Below are 26,376 nucleotides of genomic sequence, written 5' to 3'. Positions count from 1 at the left end.
AATGTCTGTAGCTGACTGGGTGATAAACTTATCCTTTAAGATTAGTTGGCCTTCAATAGAGTCAGGTGACAGGGAGGTATGCTTTCTCAATGCCTCCCTTAGTCTCTCTAGAAAGGCAGTAGGATTTTCGTCCTTTCCCTGTGTTATAGTGGACATCATTGAATAATTCATAGGCTTCTTCCTAGTTTTCCTTAGTCCTTCTAGCACGCAAGTTAGCAAAATCCCATCAGAAGGCCATATTTATAAAACCAAGTTTGAGTGATTTTTCCTTTGGTTGCTGCTGTGTGGTATATGATGTTAAAGATCAAGAAGAGTGTGATAGGCTTGAACTGTCTCCTGCTATTTGTGATTCTGTAGTGTGAGATTATGAATGTTCCCTCTGTGTTAAGAATGGGCACGAGTATTGGCTTTTATTCTTGGAAATGCTTTGGATTCTGATTTAACTTTGCCTCAATGACAGAGCCACTTAACTGATACACGGTGGAGATGACATGGAAAAGAGTATTCCATGGAATATGCCCTTCATTTGATTTTAATGGTGAACTCAGTGCTGGGTCTTTCTCCTCCAGTTGCCTGTTCTGTTGAATGGGAATTAAATAAAAAATAATTTTATAACTATTAACATGAACACATGAAACATCTAATACTTTTTGCGAAATATGTTAGGGAAGGATGAGGTTTCCTTTTCTTGTTTTCATTTTTGTGTCACTTTAAGTGTCTTATATGATAGATTATGAAACACAGAATTGCTGGTGATTTCAGTTATCAGTTGCCTCTTATGGTAAGTCATTTTGTTGTCTTTTCCTGAAATCATCGTGCTTTCTTTGGCATTTATGACAGAGCTCTATTCCTAAGTACCTGCATACTCTGTGGGTTAGTACATCCATTATGTAGCACTCAGAATGGTCATCACGTTTGCTAATAATGCTCACATAGCCTGTGGTATTTCAAAAATATTTAAAATCAATATTGTGAGGTATTGCCGTAAAGCTGTGTTCACAAATTCTGCTGTTGAAGAAAGATAACTGACATTTACTCTCGTTTTTCTGGTATGCTTTCCTGCCACAGGGAATTCATTTATTGGTATAATTGCAGTTAAGTAAACCTTGTAGAGTTGGTTCCCCTCATCTATTTTTTGTGTGTGTGTGTGCCTTTTTTTTGCCAGTCCGGCACTGCTTAGTAAGCTTATCTTAGACACTCATAAAATTATACAGAATGGCTCATGATGATGAAAGGATTTAGCTTTGTACATATTCAGTGGTTTTATTTATTCTTTCAGTTATGTGTGCATTTAACAAGTATTTATTTGGCTATTCAGATGATACCAAGAATAATTGGGGGTGGATCTTGCTCTTAAGGGAGCACGAGTGCTAGTAGAAGAGGTAAGATAGATATCTACAAAACAGAAATGCAACATATAAGTGAGGACTAAACTCTGATGTTTTAATCTTGACCAAATTCCTATCTAAGGGGTCTGGAGAGTCATGCCCTACAAATCATAAATTTTCATCAGATGGGTTTTATTTAACCCTGTATATCGTGACTTACTTTCCAACTTGACTCTGGCATAACATTATGAGACAAGGAAGAAAATATAAATATTTTACCCCAAAACATGTTTCTTTGCCATATGTTGAAATGGCCCTGCAAAGCGTCCTTTGTAGGGGAAAATGTGCTTCTGTAAAGAATCTCCATTAACGAAGCTAGATCTTTTTCTTCCTGACCCTCCCAATCCTAAAGAGATTAACTAAAATCTGAATAGGAAACATTTGTCACCTATTGTTTCTAAGGGCAGCCACTATAAGACTTCAAAAGAACTTTTGTCTCCACAATCTTTATCTTAACCTGAACATTCCCTTTCTATCAATCCCAGGTCTTCCTGACCACCTTGGGCACATGTTCTCACAACCTCCTGAGGGCTGTGTCATGGGCCATGGTTACTCATATTTGGCTCAGAATATATCTCTTCAAATATTTTACAGAGTTTGACTCTGTTCATCGACAGAAGGCAGAAAGGATCACAAAAAAAGGACTCTAAGTAAGAGTCAGGAGAGAAAAAGGACTCTAAGAGTCAGGAGAGACTTTAGTTCCATCCTAGAAAAACACTGGATTGGTGTATACCCCTGTGTGTCTTTGTGTGTGTGTGTGTGTGGCATGGGGGAGTGTTTGTGTTATAGATTTGTGTATATATTTACAGTAATGTGCTGTATAATGAAGTTTTGGTCAACAACACACCTCATATATGATAGTGGTCCCATATGATTACAATATTGTACTTTTACTGTACCTTTTCTATGTTTAGATACACAAATACTTACCATTGTGTTACAGTTGCCTACAGTATTCAGTACAGTAACATGCTGTACATGTTTGGAGCCTAGGAGCAATAGGCTATACCTTATAGCCTACATGTGTAGTAGGTCTACACCTTCTATATTTGTGTATGTACACTCTATGATGTTTGCATGATGATGAAATCGCCTAATGACACATTTCTCAGAATGTATCCCCATTGTTAAGTGATGTACAACTGTATATTTATAATTTTATTGATAATTGTAGAAAAATGAGTGGGAACAAACCTAACAATATGGAAAAAATTCTTAAGAGTGGTGAATAGATACCATATACACCACACTAGCAATAAATTGTTTTATAGCCGTGCAATCAACCAAGTCATAGCTCACTGGTTAGATGAATTATTTCTTAAGAATAGCTTTTAACAACTGGAGCGGCTGCTTTTCCATGAAGAACAGGCAATCAGGTGCTCAGCCTCGGGCTAATAAATATCTAGTTTACAGTAAACTAGATGTTTCTATAGAAAGAGGTACATGTCGTTTTTGAGGATGATGTTCAGACTCCTGGCAAAAGGATTTGTTCTGACTGTTTAATCTGGGCACAGACTCCAGGGTTGAGAATCTCTGTGGGCAGTGGTCCAAGCAGGGCTTTCCATGTGTGGTGGCTTTTGTGCAGATGCTGAGGCAAACACGTAGCTTGGAACTATATGTGAGTGGTAGAAATTTCAAAGATATTTTAGATGCTTGCAGAAAATTAAGGCATTTTCAAAGGCATGATTTTTCAATATGAGGATAGACATATGTAAGTATTCTTTGGTGCAAACATGAGAATTTTATTGCATTGGAGGACAAACAATTACAAACCTTAAATATGTATAGAATAATGTGTGGATAGTATCAACTACACTTTATCAAGCTATATTCATAACCATGAAGTTGTTTTGCCATCGGACTACCTCTTAGCATTTAAATGAATGTGTATCCCTGAGGGAAAAGATTAGAAGAAAAATGTAATACACCAATTTAAATGACCTTACAAGATTTAAAAATTATCACACTTGGAAGCATTACATTGCTCCTGAAAGATTTACATTGATTTTGCCCTCATTTACCAGGGCCTTTTCTTCAGCCATTCTGCCTCCTTCTACATTGCTTATCTCTAGACACAATAGTCTACAGAAATTTCTTCTATTAAAACAGCATAAAGAATCTGCAACGTTTTAGCAGCAGAAGGAGATTCTCCAGGTGGGCAGGAGCCTGGTGCTGCTCCCTCTGGATTTTTTTTAAGGTGTCTGCTTCACATGCTCTCTGAGGAATCCTGTTTCCCATTAAAACTCTGGCTCAGGAAGAGATGTACATCCTTTCACCTGTTTCAGCTGAAATTAGTAGAAATTTTTAAAAGACCTGGCTCAAACCTAAGGGAACACAAAGCAAATAAACTGAGAAGTGAAAGAAACAGAAAATGAATTAGGTTCGTCTAGTACAAATTTCTCTCTGATCTTCACTAATGAGTTTCTAGGGATTATGGGCCCTGACCCATTCCGTGCTCTGTCTGGGTGTTTTATATTCTGTTCCCAAAGCACTGGCACAATATTTCAGGCACTTTGCCAGGCTTTCTGGCACCTCAGTGCTTGGCTTTTTTTTTTCCCCCTATGTAAAGGGTAAACTTCTCATTTTCTACTCCCCACCCCCGCCCCCGCATAGAAGAGCCAAGACCAAGATATGAATTTCTCCTAGGGCTCACCACCAAGTAGTAGTGAGCCCCTACCCCCTGCATACGTACTGTCTGTCCTGTTTACAGGTTGAAGGACACACATTTAATTCCTAGGCAAGTGACAGTCCAACAGTTGTCATGATTAATACCATGTACATGCCACCCTTCAGAGAAAATTCCATCCCAGTTAAAGGTATGATTCATTTCCAGGCAGTATAGCACTGTTCTCACCACACAAGAAATACACCCATATGATAAAAAGATCATTCTGTCACTTTCTATAGCAAATAATACTCAGAGCTCCTCTGCTCCATAAACAGGGAGCTATGAAGTTAAGAGGCCAGGAAAGAAACAGAAAGAATTCAGCTCAAACTTATTCTCCTCTATGAAGCCTTCTGGACCACTCAGCCCACACTGATGAGTAGAATAAGTGAGTGGAAAACGGCTCTCTTCCAGCACTTTGGGAGGCCAAGGCAGGAGGATCGCTTGAGGCCAGGAGTTTGAGACTAGTCTGGGAAACATAGTGAGACTCCACCTGTATAAATTTTTTTTTTTTAATTAGCTGGGTGTGGTGGCATGTACCTGTAGTCTCAGCTGTTCAGGAGGCTGAGGCAGGAGGATTGCTTGAGCCCAGGAGTTCGAGGCTGAAGTGAACTGTGATCATACCACTGCACTCCAGCTTGGGTGACAGGGTGAGACCTAGTCTCTTTAAAAAAAAAAAGTTATACTCATTTGAAACATATACACGACATAACTTAATGAAAATTGGATTGGAGTTCTAAAGGCATTTAAATATTTATTTTGAAGAGGAAGATAGGGTGTTGTTGAGTTTATTTCCATTCAATAAACATATACTGAGTGCTTATTCTGTGTGAGGCACAATGCTTGATCCTGGGAAGTGGGGCACAAAGATGGATTAAGGTGAAATATCTGCTTTCAAGGAGCTAAATGCATGCAAGTATGATAAAACAAATGCATATTTCCACAAATTATTATGTAAGCCTCATTTTAGATAGGTTGAGACATGCTTTACATTTTGAAGGGGAAATCTACTTTCATACATATTTTTGCATAGTCAATAATCAACCTAACCAACCTATAATTTATCTTTTGAGTATATGTGGATTTTTATATACAAGTTTTGTGTATGTTTGCTTAAAGCAAGTAGTCCTTTAAGATGACTAATTAGCTGAAGAAAAAGATATTATTCCAGATGGCTCAGAATTTACAGATATAATATTAATATAGCTTTGTGTTTCTCTTTATAGCATACTTGAGAAATAGGATTGCTGTAGTCTCGTTTTCTAGAGGGAAATATATGAAGCTGTCATCTGAATCATAAGTGAGTTATTTAATGAGCAGATGTTAAGCCCGGCACAGTGGCTCATGCCTGTAATCCCAGCTACTCGAGAAGTGGAGGCAGGAGGGTCTCTTGAGCCCTGGAGTTCAAGACTGCAGTGAGCTGTGGTTGTGCTGCTGTACTCCAGCCTGGGTGACAGAGCGAAACTCTGTCTCTAAAATAAAGGAGCAAGTATTGAACTCTAGAACTTGTAATTATTGCTACAGGGCTCTACCAGTGTAACTTTGGGGCAGGATTTATAGAAGATAATGGATGACATACCAATTATATGGGCTCATGGCTGAAAAGGAGTTGTTGTGGGCAGTAAATGCGAAGGTACTTATGTAAACCGGTATCTTCAGCTTGTTAACCAGATATAGGCAATGCCATTATCAAGAGCAGAATCCTCAAATTCAGAGAAAGTAATACTAAATGAAATAAGAAAATTATTTATTTATTTGTTTATTGTTGAGACAAGGTCTCACTCTATTGTTTAGGCTAAAGTACAGTGGCGCAATCATAGCTCACTGCAGCCTTGGCTTCCCAGGCTCGGACAATCCTCCCACTTCAGCCTCCTGAGTATCTGGGACTAGAGATGTGCAGCACCCCACCCAGCCAACTTTTGTGTTTTTTTGTAGAGACGGGGTTTCACCATGTTGCCCAGGCTCGTCTCAAACTCCTGGGCTTAAGAAGTCTTCCTGCCTCGGCCTCCCAAAGTGTTGGAATTACAAGTGTGAACTCCTGCACCCAGCCAAGAAAATATTTAAACAGCTGCCTGAAATGGAAATTGAATCCAAAACATTTTGCCACTGGTGTTTGAAGTGGACTATCTTGTCTCAAGCCTTTTTATTTTCTCATGAATGTACCTTCTAAATATTGTTAAGGCTACAATGGAGGAAATTTTAAATTATTATATTTACTATTTTACAGTGAGTGGAAAATTTGAAATTTAGTAAAAAGTTTTCAAGAAATTTTTATAGATTAATAATGGAGTTTAAAAAGTCATGGCGATGAGGCATTTAACAAGGAGAGAACTGAATAAATTAACAGACATGTTTAAGGTAATGTCTGTTTTTTTCTTTCAACTTTTAGGTTTGTGGGTACATGTACAGGTTTGTTACATGGGTAAATTGTGTGTCACTGGGGTTTGGTATATGAATGATCCCATCACTCAGGTAGTGAGCATAGTACTCGATAGTTTGTTTTTCACTCCTCTTCCTCCTTCCACCCTCCACCCTCAAGTAGGCCCCAGTGTCTGTTGTTCCATTCTTTGAGTTCATATTTACTCAGTGTTTAGCTCCCACTTACAAGTGAGAGCATGTGATGCTTGGTTTTCTGTTCCTGTGTTAATTCACTTAGTTTGATGGCCTCTAGGTGCATCCATATTATGGCATAGGAAATGATTTTTTATGGCTGCGTAGTATTCCATGGTGTGTATGTATCACATTTTCGTTAGTCTACCATTGTTGGGCATCTTGGTTGATTACCTGCCTTTGCTATTTTGAATGGTGCTGCTATGGACATATGAGTGCATGTTTTTTTGGTAGAATTATTTGTTTTTTTAGGTGTATACCCAGAAATGGGATTGCTGAATCAAATGGTAGTTCTGTTTTAAGTTCTTTGAGAAATCTCCAAACTGCTTTCCACAGGGGCTGAATTAATTTGCATTCCCATCCACAGTGTACAAGCATTCCCTTTTTTCTATAACCTCAACAGCGTCTGTTATGTTTTGACTTCTAATAATAACCATTCTGACTGGTGTGAGATGACATCTCATTGTGGTTTTGATTTGCATTTCTCTAATGATTAGTGATGTTGAGAATTTTTTCATAAGTCTTCTTTTGAGAAGTGTTTGTTCATGTTCTTTGCACATTTTTAATGGAGTTGTTTGTATTTTGCTTGTTGAATTGTTTAAATTTCTCATAGATTCTGGATATTAAACATTTGTTGAATGGATAGTTTGTGAATATTTTCTCCCATTCTGTTGGTTGTCTGTTTACCCCCTTGATAGTTTCTTTTGCTGTGCAAAAGCTCTTAAGTTTAATTAGGTCCCACTCATTAATTTTTATTTTTGTTGCAAATGCTTTTGGGGACTTAGTCATAAATTCTTTGCCAAGGCCAATGTCCAGAATGGTTTTTTCTAGATTTTCTTCTAGGATTTTTATAGTTTTATGTCTTACATTTAAGTCTTTAATCCATCTTGAGTTAATTTTTGTACATAGTGAAAGTTAGGGGGCCGGTTTCAATCTTCTGCATTTGGCTAGCCAGCTATCCCAGCATCATTTATTGACTAGTGAGTCCTTTCTCCATTGCTTGTTATTGTTGACTTTATTGAAGATCAGATGGTTGTAGGTGTGCAGCTTTATTTCTTGGTTCTCTATTAGAAGGTAATATTTAATAATAACATTTCAGATTTGATCTAATTTTAAAATATACCCAGATTACAGATTCTCTTATGAGTATTTGAAATTGGAGAATTTAAAAATGGAGTTTGAAAAACAAATAAAAACTCTCACTCAGCTCGTTGGACCTATTTACAGTAGATAAAATGGATGATTTTGAATATGGATGCCCTTGAAAAGTACCTTATTTGGATTTCAGATTCTGACAGAAAACTAATGGGTCTTGACATAGCAAAATGACTAGATCTTGGGTAAAACATATGCCTTAATAAATTGATGGGATTACAAGTAGTCAGAAAAATCTTCAAGGATTGTGCTTTCTGGCTTGGTGTATTCCAAAGATGGGCTGAAACCCAAGGAATTAACTGCAAGGAAGAGGTAACGGTGCTCTAGGACAAGTAGTGATATCATTGTTGTACTAGGTGTCTACACTTGAGCCAGTAGTAAGATGAGGAACCTGGACTAAAATTTCCTCATTAAGCCTGTGTAAGGGGAATAAAATAAAGTAGTTCCAGGTTTGTATCACACCCTGACTTCCCACAGAAGGAAATGTAAATTCTCTCTGGAAAAAATCATGTCCAATAGAGTCCCATAGGTTTCCCACAGATTAGAACCAAGCAAATGTGAGGAATAAAATAAATGTGTTGTAATAAAATATCAACAAATTAACAAGGAAATGAACCACCATGACTGACAGCAGAAAAGACAAAGCCAAGTAAGATTGGCTTACTCTTTACTCAGGACCTTTGTTACTAAAACTTTCCAGACATAGATATAAAATAACCATTTATAAAAGCTTTAAAGAAATTTAAAGAAGTCACAAAAATGAGGTAATAAAACACTATCAAAAATGACCCAGCAGATTTAAAAAAATAACCAAATAGAACATTTAGAAATATAAATATAATTTAGAAATATAAATATAATTTTTTGGGAAAAAAGCCTCAATGACAGGTTAAATAATCCAAAAGAGAAAATTAATGAACTGGAAGATCAATTTGAAGACATTATAGAGAGTGTAGCACAAAGAGACAAGTGAGAGAACATGAAAGAAAAGCTAAGTTTTATGGAGGGTAGAGTGAAAACTTCTCACTTACCTAATCAGATATCCAGCAGGAGAAAATAGAGAGAATGGAAGAGATATGGAGATAACAGAGGGATAGGATTCATAGTGGTAATGGCTGAAAATTTTTCCGAAACTGTGATAAAATATGAATCCATGGACATAGGAAACACATGTATCACACAAGATAAATAAACCATCAAAAATGCAAACACAAGCACACCAAAAGATGTACAGGAGTGTTAACAGCAACAGTGATTATTTGAAAAAGCAAAAATCTTGAAATAACCTAGATTCTAATCATCACCAGTAGAATAGACAAATAAGTTGTGCTATGTTAATGCAATGGAAAACTACATGGTGCTAAATATGAATGGATGATTGCCACATGCAGCAATATAGGGGTTGATCTTGCAGTGAAAGAAGCTAGACACTAAGAAATGCACACAATATAATTCCATTTATAGAAATTTCAAAAACCAGCAAACCTAATCCGTGGTGTTAGAAGTCAGAATAGTGCTTACCTTTGGGGTAATGATGGTGGTATGAAGGGGGCTTCTGGTACAATAGAATGTTGCTTTTTTAAAAAAGAATCTGGGTTGTGAATATGCTGGTTCACGATGTAATAGTTTATTAAGTTGTACACTTATGGTTTGTCAACTTTTTGTTTGTTCTACATCAATAAAAAAAGTTAAAAATAAAAATGCTCAACAAGATACATTGTAATGAAATGAAAGAACAATGAAGACAAAGAGAGAAATCTGAAGATCCAGATTTAAAGGAAAAAAGCCAGGGGAAAAAGATTACCTACAAAGGAACAAAATTTAGACTGAGAGCAGACTTAGCAGCAATGGTGGAACTGGAAACCAGAAGACAGGAGAATCTCTTTAATGAATTAAGAGAAATTAACGAATAACCTAGAAATATGTGCCTCTACTTTTAAAGAACAAAGGCAAAAATACTGGCAACAGATTTTAGAAAAGGAACTTATGAAGGCATTGCATTTAGAGAAGAAGAAAGATAATTCTAGAAGGAGGGACTGAGATGCAAGAAGAAATAGTGAACAAATAAATTGGTAAATATGTACATAAATCATAGGCACTCTGTATAAAATATAATTTCTAATTTATGGAGTAAGAAGAGAGGACAGAGCTAAAATAGTGGACAATAAAATAAATTGGGAAGATACAGCCAGGGTTAAAGGACTCTAAAGCCCTTCTTATTGAGTGATAAGATAGTGATTAAGTTCAGTCTTTGGTTAGTTAAATATGCGTGGTAAAATTTAAGAGTAACAGCTGAAAAATGCAGTAGGCAGTAGAATGTATAATTTCTAAACCAGTAGTGGGGGAAAATAGAATAAGAAAAAAAAGCCAAAAAAAAAAAAAAAAAAGAAAGAAAAATTAAGCACAGAAAAAGTGGAAAAAATAAAGTAACAAACACAAATATATCAATAATGACAATAAATACAAGTGGGCTAATTATGATGTTAGCCAGAGGTTTCTTGTTGACACCCTTTATCAGTGTTATGGACTGAATTGTGTCCGTAGAAAATTTATGTGTTGAAGACTTAATCACCAATGTGATTGTATTTGGAGACAGGGTCTGTAAGGGGGTAGTTAAGTTATATGAGGTCATAAGAGTGGGGCCAAATCCAATAGGACTGGTGTCCTTATAAAAAGAGAAAGAGGGCTGGGAGGGGTAGCTCATGCCTTTAATCCCAGAACTTTAGGGGGGCGAAGGCAGAAGGATTGCTTGAGACCAGGAGTTTGAGACCAGCCTGGTCACCGAAGAGACCCTAATCCCTACAAAAAATGAAATAAATTAGCTGGAGATAGTGACATGCACCTGTAGTCCTAGCTACTCGGGAGGCTGAGGTAGGAGGATTGCTTGAGCCCAGGAGTTCAAGACTGCAGTGAACTAATTGTGTGATTGTGTGACTGCACTTCAGTCTGGGTGACAGACTGAGACCATCTCTAACGAAATATAAAAAAAAAAAAAAAAAAAGGAAGAAGAACAAGAGACACTAGAGTCTCTGCAAGAGAGGAAATGTCATGTAAGGACACAGCAAGAAGGTGGCCATCTGTAAACCAGGAAGAGAGGCCTTACCAGAAACCCACCTGGCTGGTGCCTTGATCTTGGACTTCTAACCTCCAAAACTGTGAGAAAATAAATTTCTGTTGTTTAAGCCACCTAGTTTCTGGAATTTTGTTATGACAGCCCAAACTTACTAACACAATCAAGTTGTCCCTTCTTAGTTTGCTGAAAGCTTAGATTTTGTTTTTTTCTTTTTGGACATTGTGTGCATATTGGATTTTTATCAAATGCTTTTTCTGCATTGGTATTTCTGTACCTTTTAAGATGATGATATGGTTTTCTTTTTTAAGGAGTTACTATATTGAATTATACTCATTGGTTTTTGAATACTAAAACAGCTTTATATTATTATATATTATCCTTCTTATGTATTGTATTCAATTTGTTAAAATCTTCAAACAAAATAAAATTTGAGACAAAAGCATTCCTTGACATATATAAAATATTGTCTTCAACTGTTAGCAAATATGTTATCTTCACTCACACATGAAATATTTATAAAAATTAGCCATAAACCAGTCCATTAAAAAAATCCTGGCTGGGCGTGGTGGCTCACGCCTGTAATCCCAGCACTTTGGGAAGCTGAGGCAGGTGGATCATCTGAGGTCAGGAGCTCAAGAGCAGCCTGGCCAATATGGTAAAACCCTGTCTCTCCTAAAAATTAGCCGGGCATGGTGGTGTGCACCTGTAATAAAAAAAATTAGCTGGGCGTGGTGTGTGTGCACCTGTAATTCCAACTACTTGGGAGGCTGAGGCAGGAGAATCACTTGAACCCGGGAGGTGGAGGTTGCAGTGAGCCGAGATGGCACCATTGCACTCCAGCCTGGGTGACAAAGTGGACTCCATCTCAAAAATTAAAAAAAAAAAATCTCAACAAATTTTAAAGAATTGATATCATGCAGGCTGTATTCTCTGATGGTTGTGCAATTAGGTTAGACATTAATAATGAAAAAGATAAATTGCCCCATACTTTTGAAAATGAAAAAAACTACTTCTAAATAACTTGTGGATCAAAGAAGAAATTATAATCGAAAATCAAAATATTTGGAAGTGACTCAGAGAAAATATATCAGACTTGTGGGGTGAAGATGAAGGATTATATAATGGGAAATTTTTAACCTTTAGAAAGCTCCCTCAGTGAGTTTGTTCACTTTAAAAAATAAAAAAGTTTCTGTTATTGTATAACATGGTGACTATAGTTAATAACAACATGCTGTATTCTTGATAAATGCTGAGAGTGGATGTTAAACGTTCTCAGCACAGAAAATAACTTTGTGAGGTAATGCATATGTTAGTTAGATTTAGTCACTCCACAATACATATATACTTCAAAACATCATGTTGGACATGATAAATATATACAATTATCAGCTTAAAAAATAAAACCCAAAAGCTTAGAAAAGAGGAAAGGATGAAAATTAATGAGCTGAGTAACTTCCACCTTAAGCTATTGATACGGTTTGGCTCTGTATCCCCACCCAAATCTCATCTTGAATTGTAATCCCCCATGTGTCGAGGTGGGGACTTAGTGGGAAGTGATTGGATCATGAGGGTGGTTTTCCTGTGCTGTTCTTGTGGTAGTGAGTTCTCATGAGATCTGATGGTTCTATAAGTGTTGGACAGTTCCTTCTTCACACTCACTCATGGTCTTTCTGACTCCTGCCACCTTGTGAAGAACGTGCCTGCTTCCCCTTCCACCACCACTGTAAGTTTCCTGAGGCCTCTCCAGCCATGCAGTACTGTGAGTCAATTAAATCTCCTTTGTTTATGCATTACCCAGTCTCAGGCAGTATCTTTATAGCAGTGTGAGAATGGACTAATACAGCTATAAAAACAAAATAGAAGAAACCCAAAGAAAATAGAATGAAGTAATAACAGTAAGATTTCATTATTTTATTTTTACATTGCATTAATTCAGAACAGCTTAGTAAACTTTTGATAAAATTTATATGGAAGAGCAATAGGCCAAGAGATAGCCAGTGTACTCCTAAAGAAGAAAAAGAAATGGAAGGAAGGTGTCTGTAAATACCCTAACAGATATTAAGACTTATAAAGCTCTTACTATATAATTATATATTTGGACAAGGAGGACATGGACAGGAATAGTCAAAGTGGCCAGTGAAGCAGAATAGGCATGGAAACACACTGCTATAGAGGGTCCTTGACATGTGACAAAAATTGCACTGCAGAGTGATGGGGAAAGCATTTAAAACAAACAAAAAGTTCTGGGACAATTGGTTGTCCATATAGAAAAAACTATATTGAAGCTACATCCTACACAAAAATCAGTTCTATGTGGTTTAAAAACAGATGTAATAGGCAAACCTTAAACTGACTAAAATTGTAGAATATTTTTCTGACCTCACAATAAAGTTTTTTTAGATATGACACAAAAATTGCTAACCATAAAAATCCTGATAAATTCAGTGATATTAAAACTAAAACCTTTTATAAAAGGATGCTAGAAAGAAAGTGAAAATACAGCTTCTAAAATTAACAAAAATATTTGTAATCCATATAACTGATAAAGGATTGATGTCCAGGATAGAAAGAACTCTAAAAGAATCAGCGGAAAAATGACAGACAGCCCAATAGAAAGATAAGTGAAAGACATGAGTAGGCATCTCACACAGATACTGAATGGATACACAACCTCATTAGTCATTAAGAAAGTGCAAATGACATCTGGAGTGACATCATTTTATACACACTGGATTGAAAAGAAATTAAATGTTTGACAGTGCCAAAGGTTGATGAGGATGTGGAGCTAGGGACATTTATCTAGACATTAGGATGTTGAACACTTGTATTCCTTTTAACCTAGCAATTCCACTTTTAGGAATGTACCCTAGGCAAAGCCTTGAACAAATACACTAGAGATCATTTATGAGTGTTCAAGCAGCAGTATTCATAACAGCAAAAAAAAATTAGCAACAACCAAATACCCGAAATCTTCCTTGACATGGGGATAAACAAACTGTGACATATATGCATAATGAACAGCATATATTGTGAAAATTAATAAACTAGTGTTTTGTACAACAAGATGTGTGAAACTTAAAACCATAATTTTGAATGGAAAGAAAGTCCCCAAATATAGCAGTCAGTAACTTTGTATGGCTTTAAGGGGAAGAAGGCTGTTAAGAAGAATATGCAGATAGGTGTAACAGTATTAATAACTTACTAGTCCTTAAATTGAATAGTGAGTTCTCTGGGGTTCATTTCACTATGAAGCTTAATAAGATAAATATGGTATATGTATATAGTCTAATATATATCTCATATTACATGATAAAAATGTAAAAGCACTTGGCAGGAATATTTCCATTTTAGAAATGTAATGAAATTCTATGTATTCTAAGTCAGCTTAACTGTGAGTTGCTGGATTTTGTGGTAGTTATTTCAGAAAATTCTGGTATCCCTTAGAACCTTATGATCCTGGAGAGCCATCTGCTGGAGAGTCGCTGCACATCCTCAAGACGAATTTAATATTTTCTTTCTGGCTTTTAAGTTTTGCACCCAATTTGATGCCCAAGGTAAAAAAAATCTGGAAATAAAAGCAGTGTCATTTCTAGGGCTTCAGTCACTTTATAGGTGGAAACAATGGCTTTTGATTGTTATTGGCATAAGAGTTCCCAGGAAAACGTATGCCTACAAATGTTTCTTCTTTGAGAAAGATGCCACCGGGATGTGTCAGAGCCATTCCCTTCATGGGAGAAGTGGGAGAAAGGCTAATATGCGCTCAGTCCATGCCTGGTGAAGCTACCTTGTTTCTTTTCATGGCATCCTTCTTCTTTTTCACATGGGCTAATTTTTTTTTTTTTTTTTTTTTTTTGAGATGGAGTCTTGCTCTGTCGCCCAAGCTGGAGTGCAATGGCGTAATCTCAGCTCACTGCAACCTCCGCCTACTGGGTTCAAGCGATTCTCCTGCATCAGCCTCCCAGGTAGCTGGGACTAAGGGCGTGCACCACTACGCCCGGCTAAATTTTGTATTTTTAATAGAGGCAGTTTTTCACCATGTTAGCCAGGATGGTCTCGATCTCCTGACCTCATGATTCACTTGCCTTGGCCTCCCAAAGTGCTGGGATTACAGCCGTGAGCCACTGCATCCGGCCTCTAATTTGTTTACCTTAGATTTAATTTTAAACTTAGTAAAGGGAAGAAAAAGCCACTAAAAGAGAAATTTGACATGTAAAACTCATGAATAAATAGGCAAAAGATGATGATTCAAACTAATCATTGCTATTCCAAAAAGGCAGAAAATACAGGTGAGACCCTATTCTCCTTGAAAGTCAAGATTAGACAGCAGATGTTGGGGAACAGGTGTTCCTACTCTGGATCTTCCTGCCGTCATTGTTGGGATGACACATTCTCAACCAAGGTTTTTTCTATCTTTGATGCATTAGTAACAGCCTGGAAGTGCTAGCTACTTCTGTATCTTCTGGAGATCTAAAAAAGTCAAAGCTGTGATAAAAATGCAGTTAGAGAAACTGAGCACCTTTGGTGGGAACTGCCTATTAAATGACACATGTTTGTAGCAGAGTCAGATTACTAAAATTACTCAGGGTCATAGGGCAAAATTTCTCCCATATATTTTATTGATTTTATTGAGAGTTAACCCATGGCTCTGGTCCTGAACAAAATGAAGACTCTCGATTTTGGTAACCCTAGACAGAAATATTTGCAATGAATAAAGAAAACAGGTCTGATCCAGAGAGGCAAAAATTCTGGGTTTGCACAAGCTCATTTAAGCCTCTGCTGTGATATTTGAGCATCCAAGGTAGTTTTTTTTTTTTCACCTACCAAGTAACCTGTAAGTAAAACAAAACTTATAAAGCTTGTTCCCTGTTAGCTAACAATGTAAGTTTGGAGAATAAAGCCTGAAAAGCCGTTTGAGTCTCTTGGAAGGAAAGCCCCATGTAAGTACAAAGTATCGTCGTGGGCTTTGAACAGCTGTTAAGAGATTGTCAGAGATCTGCCAGACAGATAAAGTTGGCTAAGAGAGAGTACCGTGTAGACACATTTTGTCTGCCTGCCACTTGTAACAGGACATTTCTCTATTTGAGCTATGGACACACTATTTAATATCACTAAGCATCTCTTGGCCATGTGGCACTGTTCTCTGACATTTCTGTTTAACGTTTCTTAGTTTTATTCTCAACTGTTTTAGTTCACCTCAAGCACAGCAGTCAGAAATTGAACCATGTCCCAGTCCCTCTTGCATGCTGAACCATCTAACTGTCTGAACACCTAAGTTAGGGTTTTGGCTGACATCTCATCCAGGTTTTTCACTATTGTTAGGTGTTGGAATTCTTGACAGTGGACATGCTAGCAGGAGCATCAGATTAATCCCGAGTGACTTGATCTCGGTAAGGATGCTATGGAAAAATCCATTAGCTCCATGGCAAGGAGCCCGTCGTTCCTGTCTGTGCATGCTGGACTCAGTGGGACACGTCTTCTAAGGAGATGCTGGTTCAACAAGAGTGAAAAGGAATTTTTCATAATGTGGATTATGTGTTTGGGAGTGGGAACAGTGCAGTTTTTTGGGAGGATTTTGACTGTCAAGAGAGATGGTTACTTAGAAACCGTTCTTCCTGCCCATTTGCTGCTAGGGTTGCTGTTAGTGTTTGGGGTTATGATGTAATCAGTGCCATGTCAACTTGTGAAAAAGAAGTGTCGGTTATGAGGATGAACTTTCCAATTCTAGGTAACATGACTAGAAGGAACTTTTCAGGCTAAGCTCTCTGAATCTTCCTTTCCTGGATTGCAATGTTTTTAGAGATTGTCAGAACAAATATAACTTTACATCTTTGAGCATTATCACTGGTTATTGACATAGGACATGTTTCTACTATGCATAGTAAACCAAGATCAGTTATTTCCTTCTTTCTTTCTTTCTTTCTTTTTTTTTTTGAGCTGGAGTCTTACTCTGTTGCCCAGGCTGGAGCGCAGTGGCGTGATCTCGGCTGACTGCAACCTCTGCCTCCTGGGTTCAAGCGATTCTCCTGCCTCAGCTTCTTGAGTAGCTGGGACTACAGGCTTGTGCCACTATGCCTGGCTAATTTTTGTATTTTTAGTAGAGACAGGGTTTTACCATGTTGGCCAGGATGGTCTCAATCTCCTGACCTCGTCGTGATCCACCTGCCTCGGCCTCCCAAAGTGTTGGGATTACAGGCATGAGCCACCGTGCCCGGCCCAATCGTTTCCTTTTAGAGGTTCAGTTTTCTTTCTCTATGCTATCTTTATTTGGAATAATTGTATGTACGTGTCTTTTACCTTGACCCCATTCTTATTTGGGGTTCAGATGAATGAACATAAAACTTGGGGTTTATTTAAACAAAATTGCAAAACTCAGGCATTACCCTCAAACCTTTAAGTATAACTTGGTAGTGTTATTTGATTGAGTTCTTTAATTTTAGTTCTTGGGCCAGGGATCCTGTTATTTTTGGCATAGTTTTATTTGCTGAATGTTTATGGCATGTCATTTTTCTTTGTGTTCAGAGATGTTCATGACATCATTATTTATTTTGGGTGTAACTAATTGAAAGACTGGCTGAAATACAGATGATTTTCTCTTCAGTTTTTATGAATAGAAGATGAACTCTGGTTTGTTTTACAGCTGTTGGTCTTATATGTTGACTTTGTGGTTGCAACAGTATTCAGAGGAATGTGTTACTGATTGTTTATTAAGTGTTACTCTGTGATTCCTTAGATCTGGGTTTTAAAAAACTGCATCTATCTCACTGTTTATACATTTATTCACGTATTCATTCATTCAAAAAATACTTATTGAGTGCCGTTGATTGCCAAGTACTCACTAGTCATTGGTGATATACCAGGGGACAAGACCGTCTTTCCTTTATTCAATAGTTTTCTACATTTCTGGTTCAAGTTACTATAACACACATTATTTTGCTAATTTGAAGAAAGGTAATAATATCTTTTTTTGTTACTGATCTGTAATAGTAGGTTCTGTTGGTAATTGAAGCAGGGTAAAGGTGACATACAACTAAAAATGTTTAATGGCTATAAAATAATTGTAGGCTCCTAAAAAGAACATTTTTCTGGCAGAAAAAGATTATGAGAGAATAAGGTAGGCTAAAAGAGAAACCTCATTCTAATAAGGCTGACTTCCTTCTATCTTCTCCACACAGTTACCAAAACTTTCTTTTTCTATGACTGTCTTCTCAGGCTAGCTCTGTGATTTGGTAAATATTAAAAGGACAAATAGTAAATCTTATAAGTTGCTTAGTGCTGGCGGGTGAAGCTAGTAGTACAAGGAGAAAGCTTTCCTCTTGTATCCCACATGTAAATCAGGGACCTTTCTTACCTTACGATAATATAAATTGTATACTATTCAATAAGAAGCTTCTAGAGAGAGTACTCCTCGGTTTTATTGTCTGACTCAGAAGAAGGCATCTCATGTTGGACATTTCAGGGCAGAGAGAAGGAGAAGGAAGTCTCTACCAACGTGAGTGTGTGTGGGAGAGTTTATGAGACATGTTGACCCTAGCAGTGTCCTCCAAGTCACATTATAAAGGTAGCAGCCTTCTTGTTGGGCTAGGCTTGCTTACCTGCAACCCTCTCTTTGGGATAGATAATAGGATGGAGTAAAGTGACTTTTGAGGTTCCTTTCATTTTTTTATAATTCTGTACTTTAAAGAGAAGAGATTGGCTGAAGATGTTGAGGACCAAGTTGTCTTTGGTGGATGCTAGTGGTCAGAGAACAGTGATCCTAGGAGATCAGGATTATATAGTCACAATTGTTTTATCAATACAAACCTCTTAGGTTTGTGGGGAGCAAAGGACACTAAAATTAATTTTATAATGCTTCAAAAATAAATAAATGGGGTCAGACACAGTGGCTCACAGCTGTAATCCAGTACTTTGGGAGGCTGAGGTGGGAGGATCACTTGAACCCAGGAGGTTGAGGCTGTAGTGTGCTGTGTGCACATTACTGCACTCCAGCCTGGGTGACAGAGCAAGACTACATCTCAAAAAAATAAAAACAGTGCTCTTTTTAGACAGTTCCTGTTTATAGGAGGAAGGTCCACAAAGTCTTTAAATAGGGGTTTTTTTTTGGGGGGGGGGCGCGGGGGTTGGTTTTATGAATAATAGAAATTTATTTCCTCATCGTTCAGGAGGCTGAGAGGTCCAAGACCAAGGTACCAGCATCTGGCAAGGGTCTTCTTGCTGCATCCTCATGTGGTGGAAGAGCAGAAGAGCATGAGCCCACTCCCATAGCCGTTTTTATAAGGGTACCAATCTATTAATTTCCAAACATGAATTTTGGAGGATGCATGCAGACCATAGCAGGGAGGATCCTTCCTGCCTCTTCCAGCTTCTAGTGGCTCAAGTATTCCTCAGCTTGTGGCTTTATCACTCCAGTGTCTGCCTCCCTCTCCACATGACTTTCTCTTTGTCTCTGTGTCTGTATCTCAAGTCTTTCTCTGCCTTATTCTATTTTTTTTTTTTTTCTTGAGATGGAGTTTTGGTCTTGTTGCCCAGGCTGGAGTGCAATGTTGCGATCTCGGCTCACTGCAACTTCCACCTCCTGGGTTCAAGCAATTCTCCTGCGTCAGCCTCCCGTGTAGCTGGGATTACAGGCATGCATCACCATGCCCAGCTAATTTTGTATTTTTAGTACAGAGTAGGTTTTTCCACATTGGTCAGGCTGGTCTTGAGCTCCTGACCTCAGGTGATCTGCCTGCCTTGGCCTCCCAAAGTGCTGGGATTACAGGTGTGAGCCACCATGTCCGACCTCTGCCTTACTCTTATAAGGACTTTTGTCATTGTACTTAAGGTCCACCAAGATAATCCAAGACTATTTCATCTCAAGATCTTTAACTTACTTGTACCTGCAAAGATTCTTTTACCAAACGAGGTCCCATTTGCAGGTTCTAGGGGCCCAGATGTGGGTTTATCTCTTTGGGGCCACCGTTCCACCCTCTGCTGTCTCCAAAACCCATGTCAAGTCTGTCCGCTTTTCCACTGTCACTGCACCACCATGGTTCTTCTCTCCTGGGACTCCTGCCATCAGCCTCTCTTGCTTTCCTTTCTCTACCCCATAACTCATTTCCACACAGCCTGAGCGATACTTTAAAACCCTGCCCCAAACCATGTATCCCTGCCTAAGGCCCTCCAGTGCCTTCTCTTACCTGTGCAGAGCTGGTCTCCTGCTGAGAATTTACATCTTCACACAAAACATTATCACCTTGAGGTGAGCTCCCAGTGATTTTGAGCTCATGTGCTCATGCTGCTCTTCCACCACCCAGCCCAGCAGGCCACCAAGTTTCATTTTATTCTCAGCATTTATCACAACTTGAAAGCATTCTCTCTCTCTCCTTCATTCACCCATCCCTCCTTCAACCCACCTACCTACCCATCCATTTGTGAAATTAAAGAACAGACTTCTTCTTTGTGAGGAATATCTTTAACGTATTTTAAAACAGTTTCATCACCTGCCCTCCTCTCCACACCCTCTCCCCCATTTTCTCTTCTATTAATGGTGGGTTCTTCATGTCCATGGTGTCTGGGCTTTTCATAATCCTCACTGCTGTTTTCTATCATGCTACCTGGCAGGGCAGGCAAAACAAATTGAGATTTTTTTTCTGGTTAAAATCTCCAAACAAAGTTGTAAAAAAAAACCAAAGACTTTTAGAAGTGTCATTTTTACCTAAGAAGTGACTTGCTAGAGTTTCTATTTATGGATTGACTGTTACCTCATTGAAGGACAAAAAGTTAAGATTTTTGGCAGTGAACTTCTTTAGATGTCAGACCATTGCTTGGCTATGCAGCAGATGCATTTCCTTTTCAGTCCCCACAACTTGCTGCTGTTGCTTTCCTGCTCATCACTTCTGTGAAAATCATTGTCCTTTTCCTTTTTCTCTTTTTTGGTCTCTTTGTTTGAACTGTCTTCTGCTTTCATTTCACCATTCTGATGGAAATCTAAGCGTTGTTTTGTGGAACAAGTCTCCCCTTTGATGTCTCTAGGCACTTCCATGCCCAATTTGTGACAGAATTCTCTGTTTTCATTTCTGCTTCTTGGAGACCTGATACCAATTTGTAAACAGTCTCATGTATGGTGCTGTCATGACCGATATACTGCAGTGAGTGAGTGTGACGCATCACAGTCCTACATGCAGGGCAGGTGTTGTTCTCTTACAAATACTTTACCAGGCAACCCCTACAGAATGTGTGCAGACACTTGGTCACCCTGGTTGCATCAATGAGGTGCCCACTACACAAGCGGCAGGTGATGTGGGCCTTAATGTCCCACAGCTTAATCCTTCTGGTCAACATCTTTGGCTTTTCCTCTGGATGTCTGTCTGCTTGTTTTTCTTTCTACCTTAGCATGGAGGCCCCACGTCATCACTCTGACTCACTGATTCTGCCTCACTCTGCACTCTGGTTCACTTCTGGCTCTTGCTGTTTTTCAATTTTCTAGCACAGAAACAGTCACTTTAGAGGGATGGCCAGGAGTCCCTGCTACATTGTGAAGCTGTGATCTTGGTCTTGGGGGTACAGGCAGGGGCACTCCAGGAGAAGGAAGGGGTGCCACTCCTTTTGGATCCACCCCCAAGAGGAGGAGAAAACACCTGTCAAGAATCTAAAATAAAGACATGGAAGTCCTCAGGTAGTTTTAATGGTTCCTGATAGTTTTCCTAATAACCTAAATTTCCATCATGTTTCCTCTATCCAGCCTCTTTTTCAACTTCTCTTTAATTAGAGTCCCTGGTCCATCTTTATAATTACTCCTTCACACACAATCAGTACCCTTTCTTACCCTCTCTCTATCCCTCACACTCTCAATTGAGCTCTTCTGGTAAAACTTGCTGCTGGTTAAATCTCTGTGCCTACTCACCTCTCCACCCATGCCTGCGCCCAAGCAGCTGAATGTGGCTTGAGAAAAACTCACAACCATCTTAACAGGTCTCACTTTAGATATATGATGTCACATCTGAAGTGGGCCTAGAGAGCTGCCTGGCAGTCCTACCCCATTTCTCTGAGAATGTACTCGCCCACTCTCCAAGACGACTATTTCACGCTTTTTCCTCTCGCCTCAAACCACCAACATTTCTCTTTTCCTTTCCAGTTTTTTTATTTGACTGAGAATAAAAGAAATATAAAGATCCCCTACCCACCAAATCTGCCCACCTTCCTGCACCATGCCTGTTTCTCTGCCTTCCCTTTTTCCTACCGTTTCAGGGGAGGATGTATCCAAACCAGCCTGTGCACTGGACCTTGTCTTCTTTTAGTCATTATGAAGAAGCCAACCTGTCCAGTATGCACCAGGCTTGGTTTTAAGTACCTTATAAATTAACTAATGAAATCCTTACAACAGCCTTGTGAGGTAGGAATAATATCAGTTTTACAGATGAGGAGGTTGAGGCACAGCAAAATTCAGCAACGTGTGCAAAAATCACACAGCCGTAATAAATTTGTGTGGCTTCAGAGTCTATGCATGCAGCCACTGTATAATACCGTGTCTACCAGGATATTCTCCCACAGCTGCTTCTGTCTTTCCTGCCTCATTGATTGCCCCTTTCGATGAGATCTGACCCATTAACTTACAAGCAGGTTCTATTTTCTATATTCTATTTTAAGACCCTACCCTTGACCCTGTGTCTCTCTCCACCTGCTCCCTATTTTCTCTGTTCTCCTTTTAGCCAAATTTCTGGTAAGAATTTTTTGTTTGTTTGTTGTGTCTTCTTTTCTAATCTTTTTTTGAACCATTCCCACCTGGCCTTTGTCCATGTCATTCCTCCAAAACAACTTTTGTCAAGGTCACCTGTGCCCTCCCAATGTCCAAGCCAGAGGGACACCCTCAGTCTCTTACTCGGGCCCTTGGAGACGCTTTCTGCATTTGCCTTCCCTGACACCACACACTTCTTGGATTTTCTCCCACCCTGGTGGTTACTCCTGTTTCCTGTGTGGATCTTCCTCTGCTGGTCACCCTCTAAGTGGTGGCTTTACCCGGGAATGTGGTCTGGACCATTTCCCTTTCTGTCTATATTCACCTTCTTGATAATCTCAGCCAGTCTCAAGGCTTTGAATATTATTAATAAATTGACAATTCCCAAACTTTTATCTGTAGCTTTGAAACTTCCCTAGACTTCCAACATTCCCTTGGATGCCATAGGCCATCACACAGTTACTGTATCTCAAATGCAAATTCTTGTTTTGACTCTTTATCTTTTAGATCCCGTTTTCAGTCATGTGGGATCTTCCTCCTGCATCTCACATTGTACTTATCAGCAGGGTTCTACCTTGAAATTACATCCCCTATCTGACTACCTGTCTCCTCTTTCCAGATTGTACCCTAGTCCAAAGCACCATAATCTATTCCTGGTTTTTAAGTGGACTCCTTGTCAGCCTTCTTTTTTCATCTCTTGCTTTGATATAGCCTGTTCTCCACCCTGCTGCTAGAGTCATTCTTTAAAAATATAAGTCAGTACTACCTGTTCCCAAAAAACCTATTGAAATAAATGAAAGACTTAAAAAAAAAAAAGTCAGATCTGGCCCCTGCCTACTTCTTCCTACCTCATTTCCTGTATTTGCCCTGTCCCTCCCAGCCCAGGCTTCTTTGCCATTGTTTGAACACAGCAAGGCCACACCTGCCTCAAGGATTAGGTCCTTGCCATTTCCTCCACTGGGAATGCTCTTCCTGTAGATGTTGACTTAAATTAAACAAGAGAATTCATTATTTTGGTATGGCCTCTGTTCAAACTTTACCTTGTCAGAAAAGCTTTCTTTAATCACCCTTTCTAAAATAGCAGTGCCTGGCGTTTTCTATCTCTTGCCAGTTTTAATGAGAGTGTAGAGTCACCTGTCTATTGGTGTATCTGTTTGTTTGCTGTGAGTCTCCCTGAGTGGCATATGGGCTCCATGAAGGCAGAGACATTATTGCTTTATCCCTAGTGTCTGCAACAGCACCCGTTAGGGGGTTGATACATATTTGTTGAATTTTTAGAATAGTGACAGACATTAATCCTACAAAGTTAAAGGACATATAAGAATAAAAAAAGATTAAAGGTGATTTTTTTAAAAGTTAAAAAGCCTCTGAATGATAGAGGAAAGGTAGTATGGGTGGAGAAAGTTGTGTAGAAGCAGAAAAGGAGAGTCTCAGAATTCTTGGGTGGCTCCAGTTCTTCTTCTTCCCTTCTTTTCTCCACCATAGGAGGAGAATTCCCTGTTGCAGTAACTGCTGTGCCGAGAGTCAAGGGGAGAGAGCAAAGGGAAGGCCTTCTGTGAACTTTGTGGACACTTACCAGGGGCTTCAGGGGTGCATCCATGGTGAGGATGGGGCCTTGAAGTATTACTAGGAAATTAACATTGGTGAAACAAAATGAAATTGGGAATCATATGTTCCTTAAACCCACTCCACTTGGAGCATTGAAAATGACAACTTGTGGTGAAGTGCCATGGCTCACGCCTATAATACTAGCATTGTGGGAGGCCGAGGGAGGAGGATTGCTTGAGTCCAGGAGTTTGAGACTGTGGTGAACCATGATCACGCCACTGCACTCCAGCCTGGGTGACAGAGCAAGACTCCGTCTCAAAAATAAATAAATAAATAAAAATAAATCAAGAAAACGATGAATTGTGAATGTTAACTCTTACAATGAAGATAATGGTAATTTTTAATGTGTTGCCTTTCTGACCACTCCTGGTGAATATCCCATTTCCCAATTCCTTTAGAGTTGGATTGAGAATGTTGATGCAATTATTTCCAGTTTCTTGGATTACTCTTCCTCAGAGAGAACAAGATCCAAGAGTGAATTTATGTGCTCCTCACTTACCATTGTTGTGAGTTCTACTCACTGATGTGGATGAATAGAAAAAGCCGTGCCAAAATAATGAATTGTCTCCTTTAACATTATGAGCTATAAAGGGATGGGAACAGCTTCTTTTAAGTTCTGTTAGTATTTCACAGTGTGCTAACTGATAAACTTTTAATGATCTCCAGAAAACAGCAAGGGGATGTTTACTACTCTTGTAAATATAAATGACTTTAATAACAAATCATATTACTTGAACTTTGACTCCCAGTAAACATAATACCTGATACTTATCTGACATAACTATGGTTTTGAAAGTTTAAACTCTAGGACATACGGTGGGTGTGTAATCCTGCAAAGTTCACATTGTCTGACTTTGGCTATAAAGATGTGTTTCAAAAGGCCAAACAATTATTTTGTAGTGTTTGGATCATTTCCAAGGATTCATTTGTTTCAGCATAAACTCATTGTATGTTTATGCTTCCCTTTGATTTCTTTTTGCCTAGAGGGAGAAGAAGATGAGGATGAAGAGAACGAAGAAGATGAAGATGAAGATGAGGAAGATGAGGAAGAAGATGAGGAAGATAAAGATGCAGACTCGCTGGATGAGGGCTTGGATGGTGACACTGAGCTGCCAGGTTTTACCCTCCCTGGTATCACATCCCAGGAACCAGGCTTAGAGGAGGGAAACATGGACCTGTTGGAGGGAGCTACCTACCAGGTGCCAGATGCCCTCGAGTGGGAACAGCAGAATCAAGGCCTGGGTAAGAGTCGTGTGTATTTCCCTTTTCCTCCCTTCTCCCCTCCTTTTATATTTCTCAGATGACAGCCTTCTTTCGTTGCCATCTATTGTAAAGAAAAATGGATTTTCTTTGTTTATGGGTGGTTTCTACATTTATGGGTGGTTAAGAATATAAGTATAAACTCACCGAAGAAATAACTGATAATTAAAAATTAAAAATTATCACTTATTTCTTCGATGAGTTTATATTTATGCCCTTAAGTAGCCAGGCTCCAAACAGTCTCCAGCTGCCTATGATGAGCACAGTTGCCTGATGTTTGGAAGAAATTCAGTTTTTCCTTCCCAGTTGGGAGACAGTTGTAGGCTTTAGGAGGACATCCGCACAGGGAGGAGATACGTGTAACCAGGATGCTGGACAAGCAGCACCATGGGACAGAGTCGAAGAACAAATGCATTTTTTGTTCCGCTCTGTCCTTAGGGAACCTGTTACCTAGCGGAAGTTCTTCCCCTGCCTGTGGGTGAGCAGTTGGGCAGTCCCGTGATTTTTCTGTTCAGACTTGTGGCTGCATTACCTTGTCAAACACGATTTCATTTCAGCAGCTAGGGTGGCCAGACCACTCCATGCTCACTCTCTCTTATTCATGGCCCGTGCTTGTGGTGAGAGACTTGGAGGATGCAGGCCGCTCCTCAGCTCAGCACTTCCTTACACATCGACAGGGAAGCTCCCCAGTCTGTCCCTCTCCTCTTGTCAGGGGAGACGCTATTAAGCTCTCAGTGACTCCTCGAGGCCCTATTCCCTTGACCTGAGGTGAATTAATCTCTTCTCCAAGGAAACTCTTCTCTAAAATGCTCCTAGTCTTTAACAGCTAGACCCATTGATTCCTTCAGTGTGGCAGATGTTAGGTTTAAGAGTCAGAAAAACTGGTACAAATACTAGTTTTGGG

At 39.0% G+C, this 26,376-nt stretch overlaps 1 protein-coding gene and 1 pseudogene across 3 annotated transcripts in view; one reads left to right on the top strand and one right to left on the bottom strand.

The window, feature by feature from the left end:
• Positions 1–26,376, top strand: part of ARMH4 (armadillo like helical domain containing 4) — a 150,153-nt gene that overhangs the window by 29,842 nt on the left and 93,935 nt on the right. For 2 of the 3 annotated variants that reach the window (XM_016926140.4, XM_522864.8), the window contains exon 5: positions 25,197–25,454. In XM_016926140.4, coding sequence (XP_016781629.1) covers positions 25,197–25,454 — 258 coding nt within the window. Of the gene's footprint in view, positions 1–5,988; positions 7,869–25,196; positions 25,455–26,376 lie in introns of those variants that run through there. The other variant, XM_009427864.5, reaches the window with a different exon arrangement.
• On the bottom strand, positions 20,614–21,211 carry LOC107968267 (polycomb group RING finger protein 3-like; annotated as a pseudogene).

This window comes from Pan troglodytes, chromosome 15 (assembly GCF_028858775.2).
Source record: "Pan troglodytes isolate AG18354 chromosome 15, NHGRI_mPanTro3-v2.0_pri, whole genome shotgun sequence".
Taxonomy (NCBI): Eukaryota; Metazoa; Chordata; class Mammalia; order Primates; family Hominidae; genus Pan; species Pan troglodytes.
This window is presented reverse-complemented; position numbering and strand designations above follow the sequence as displayed.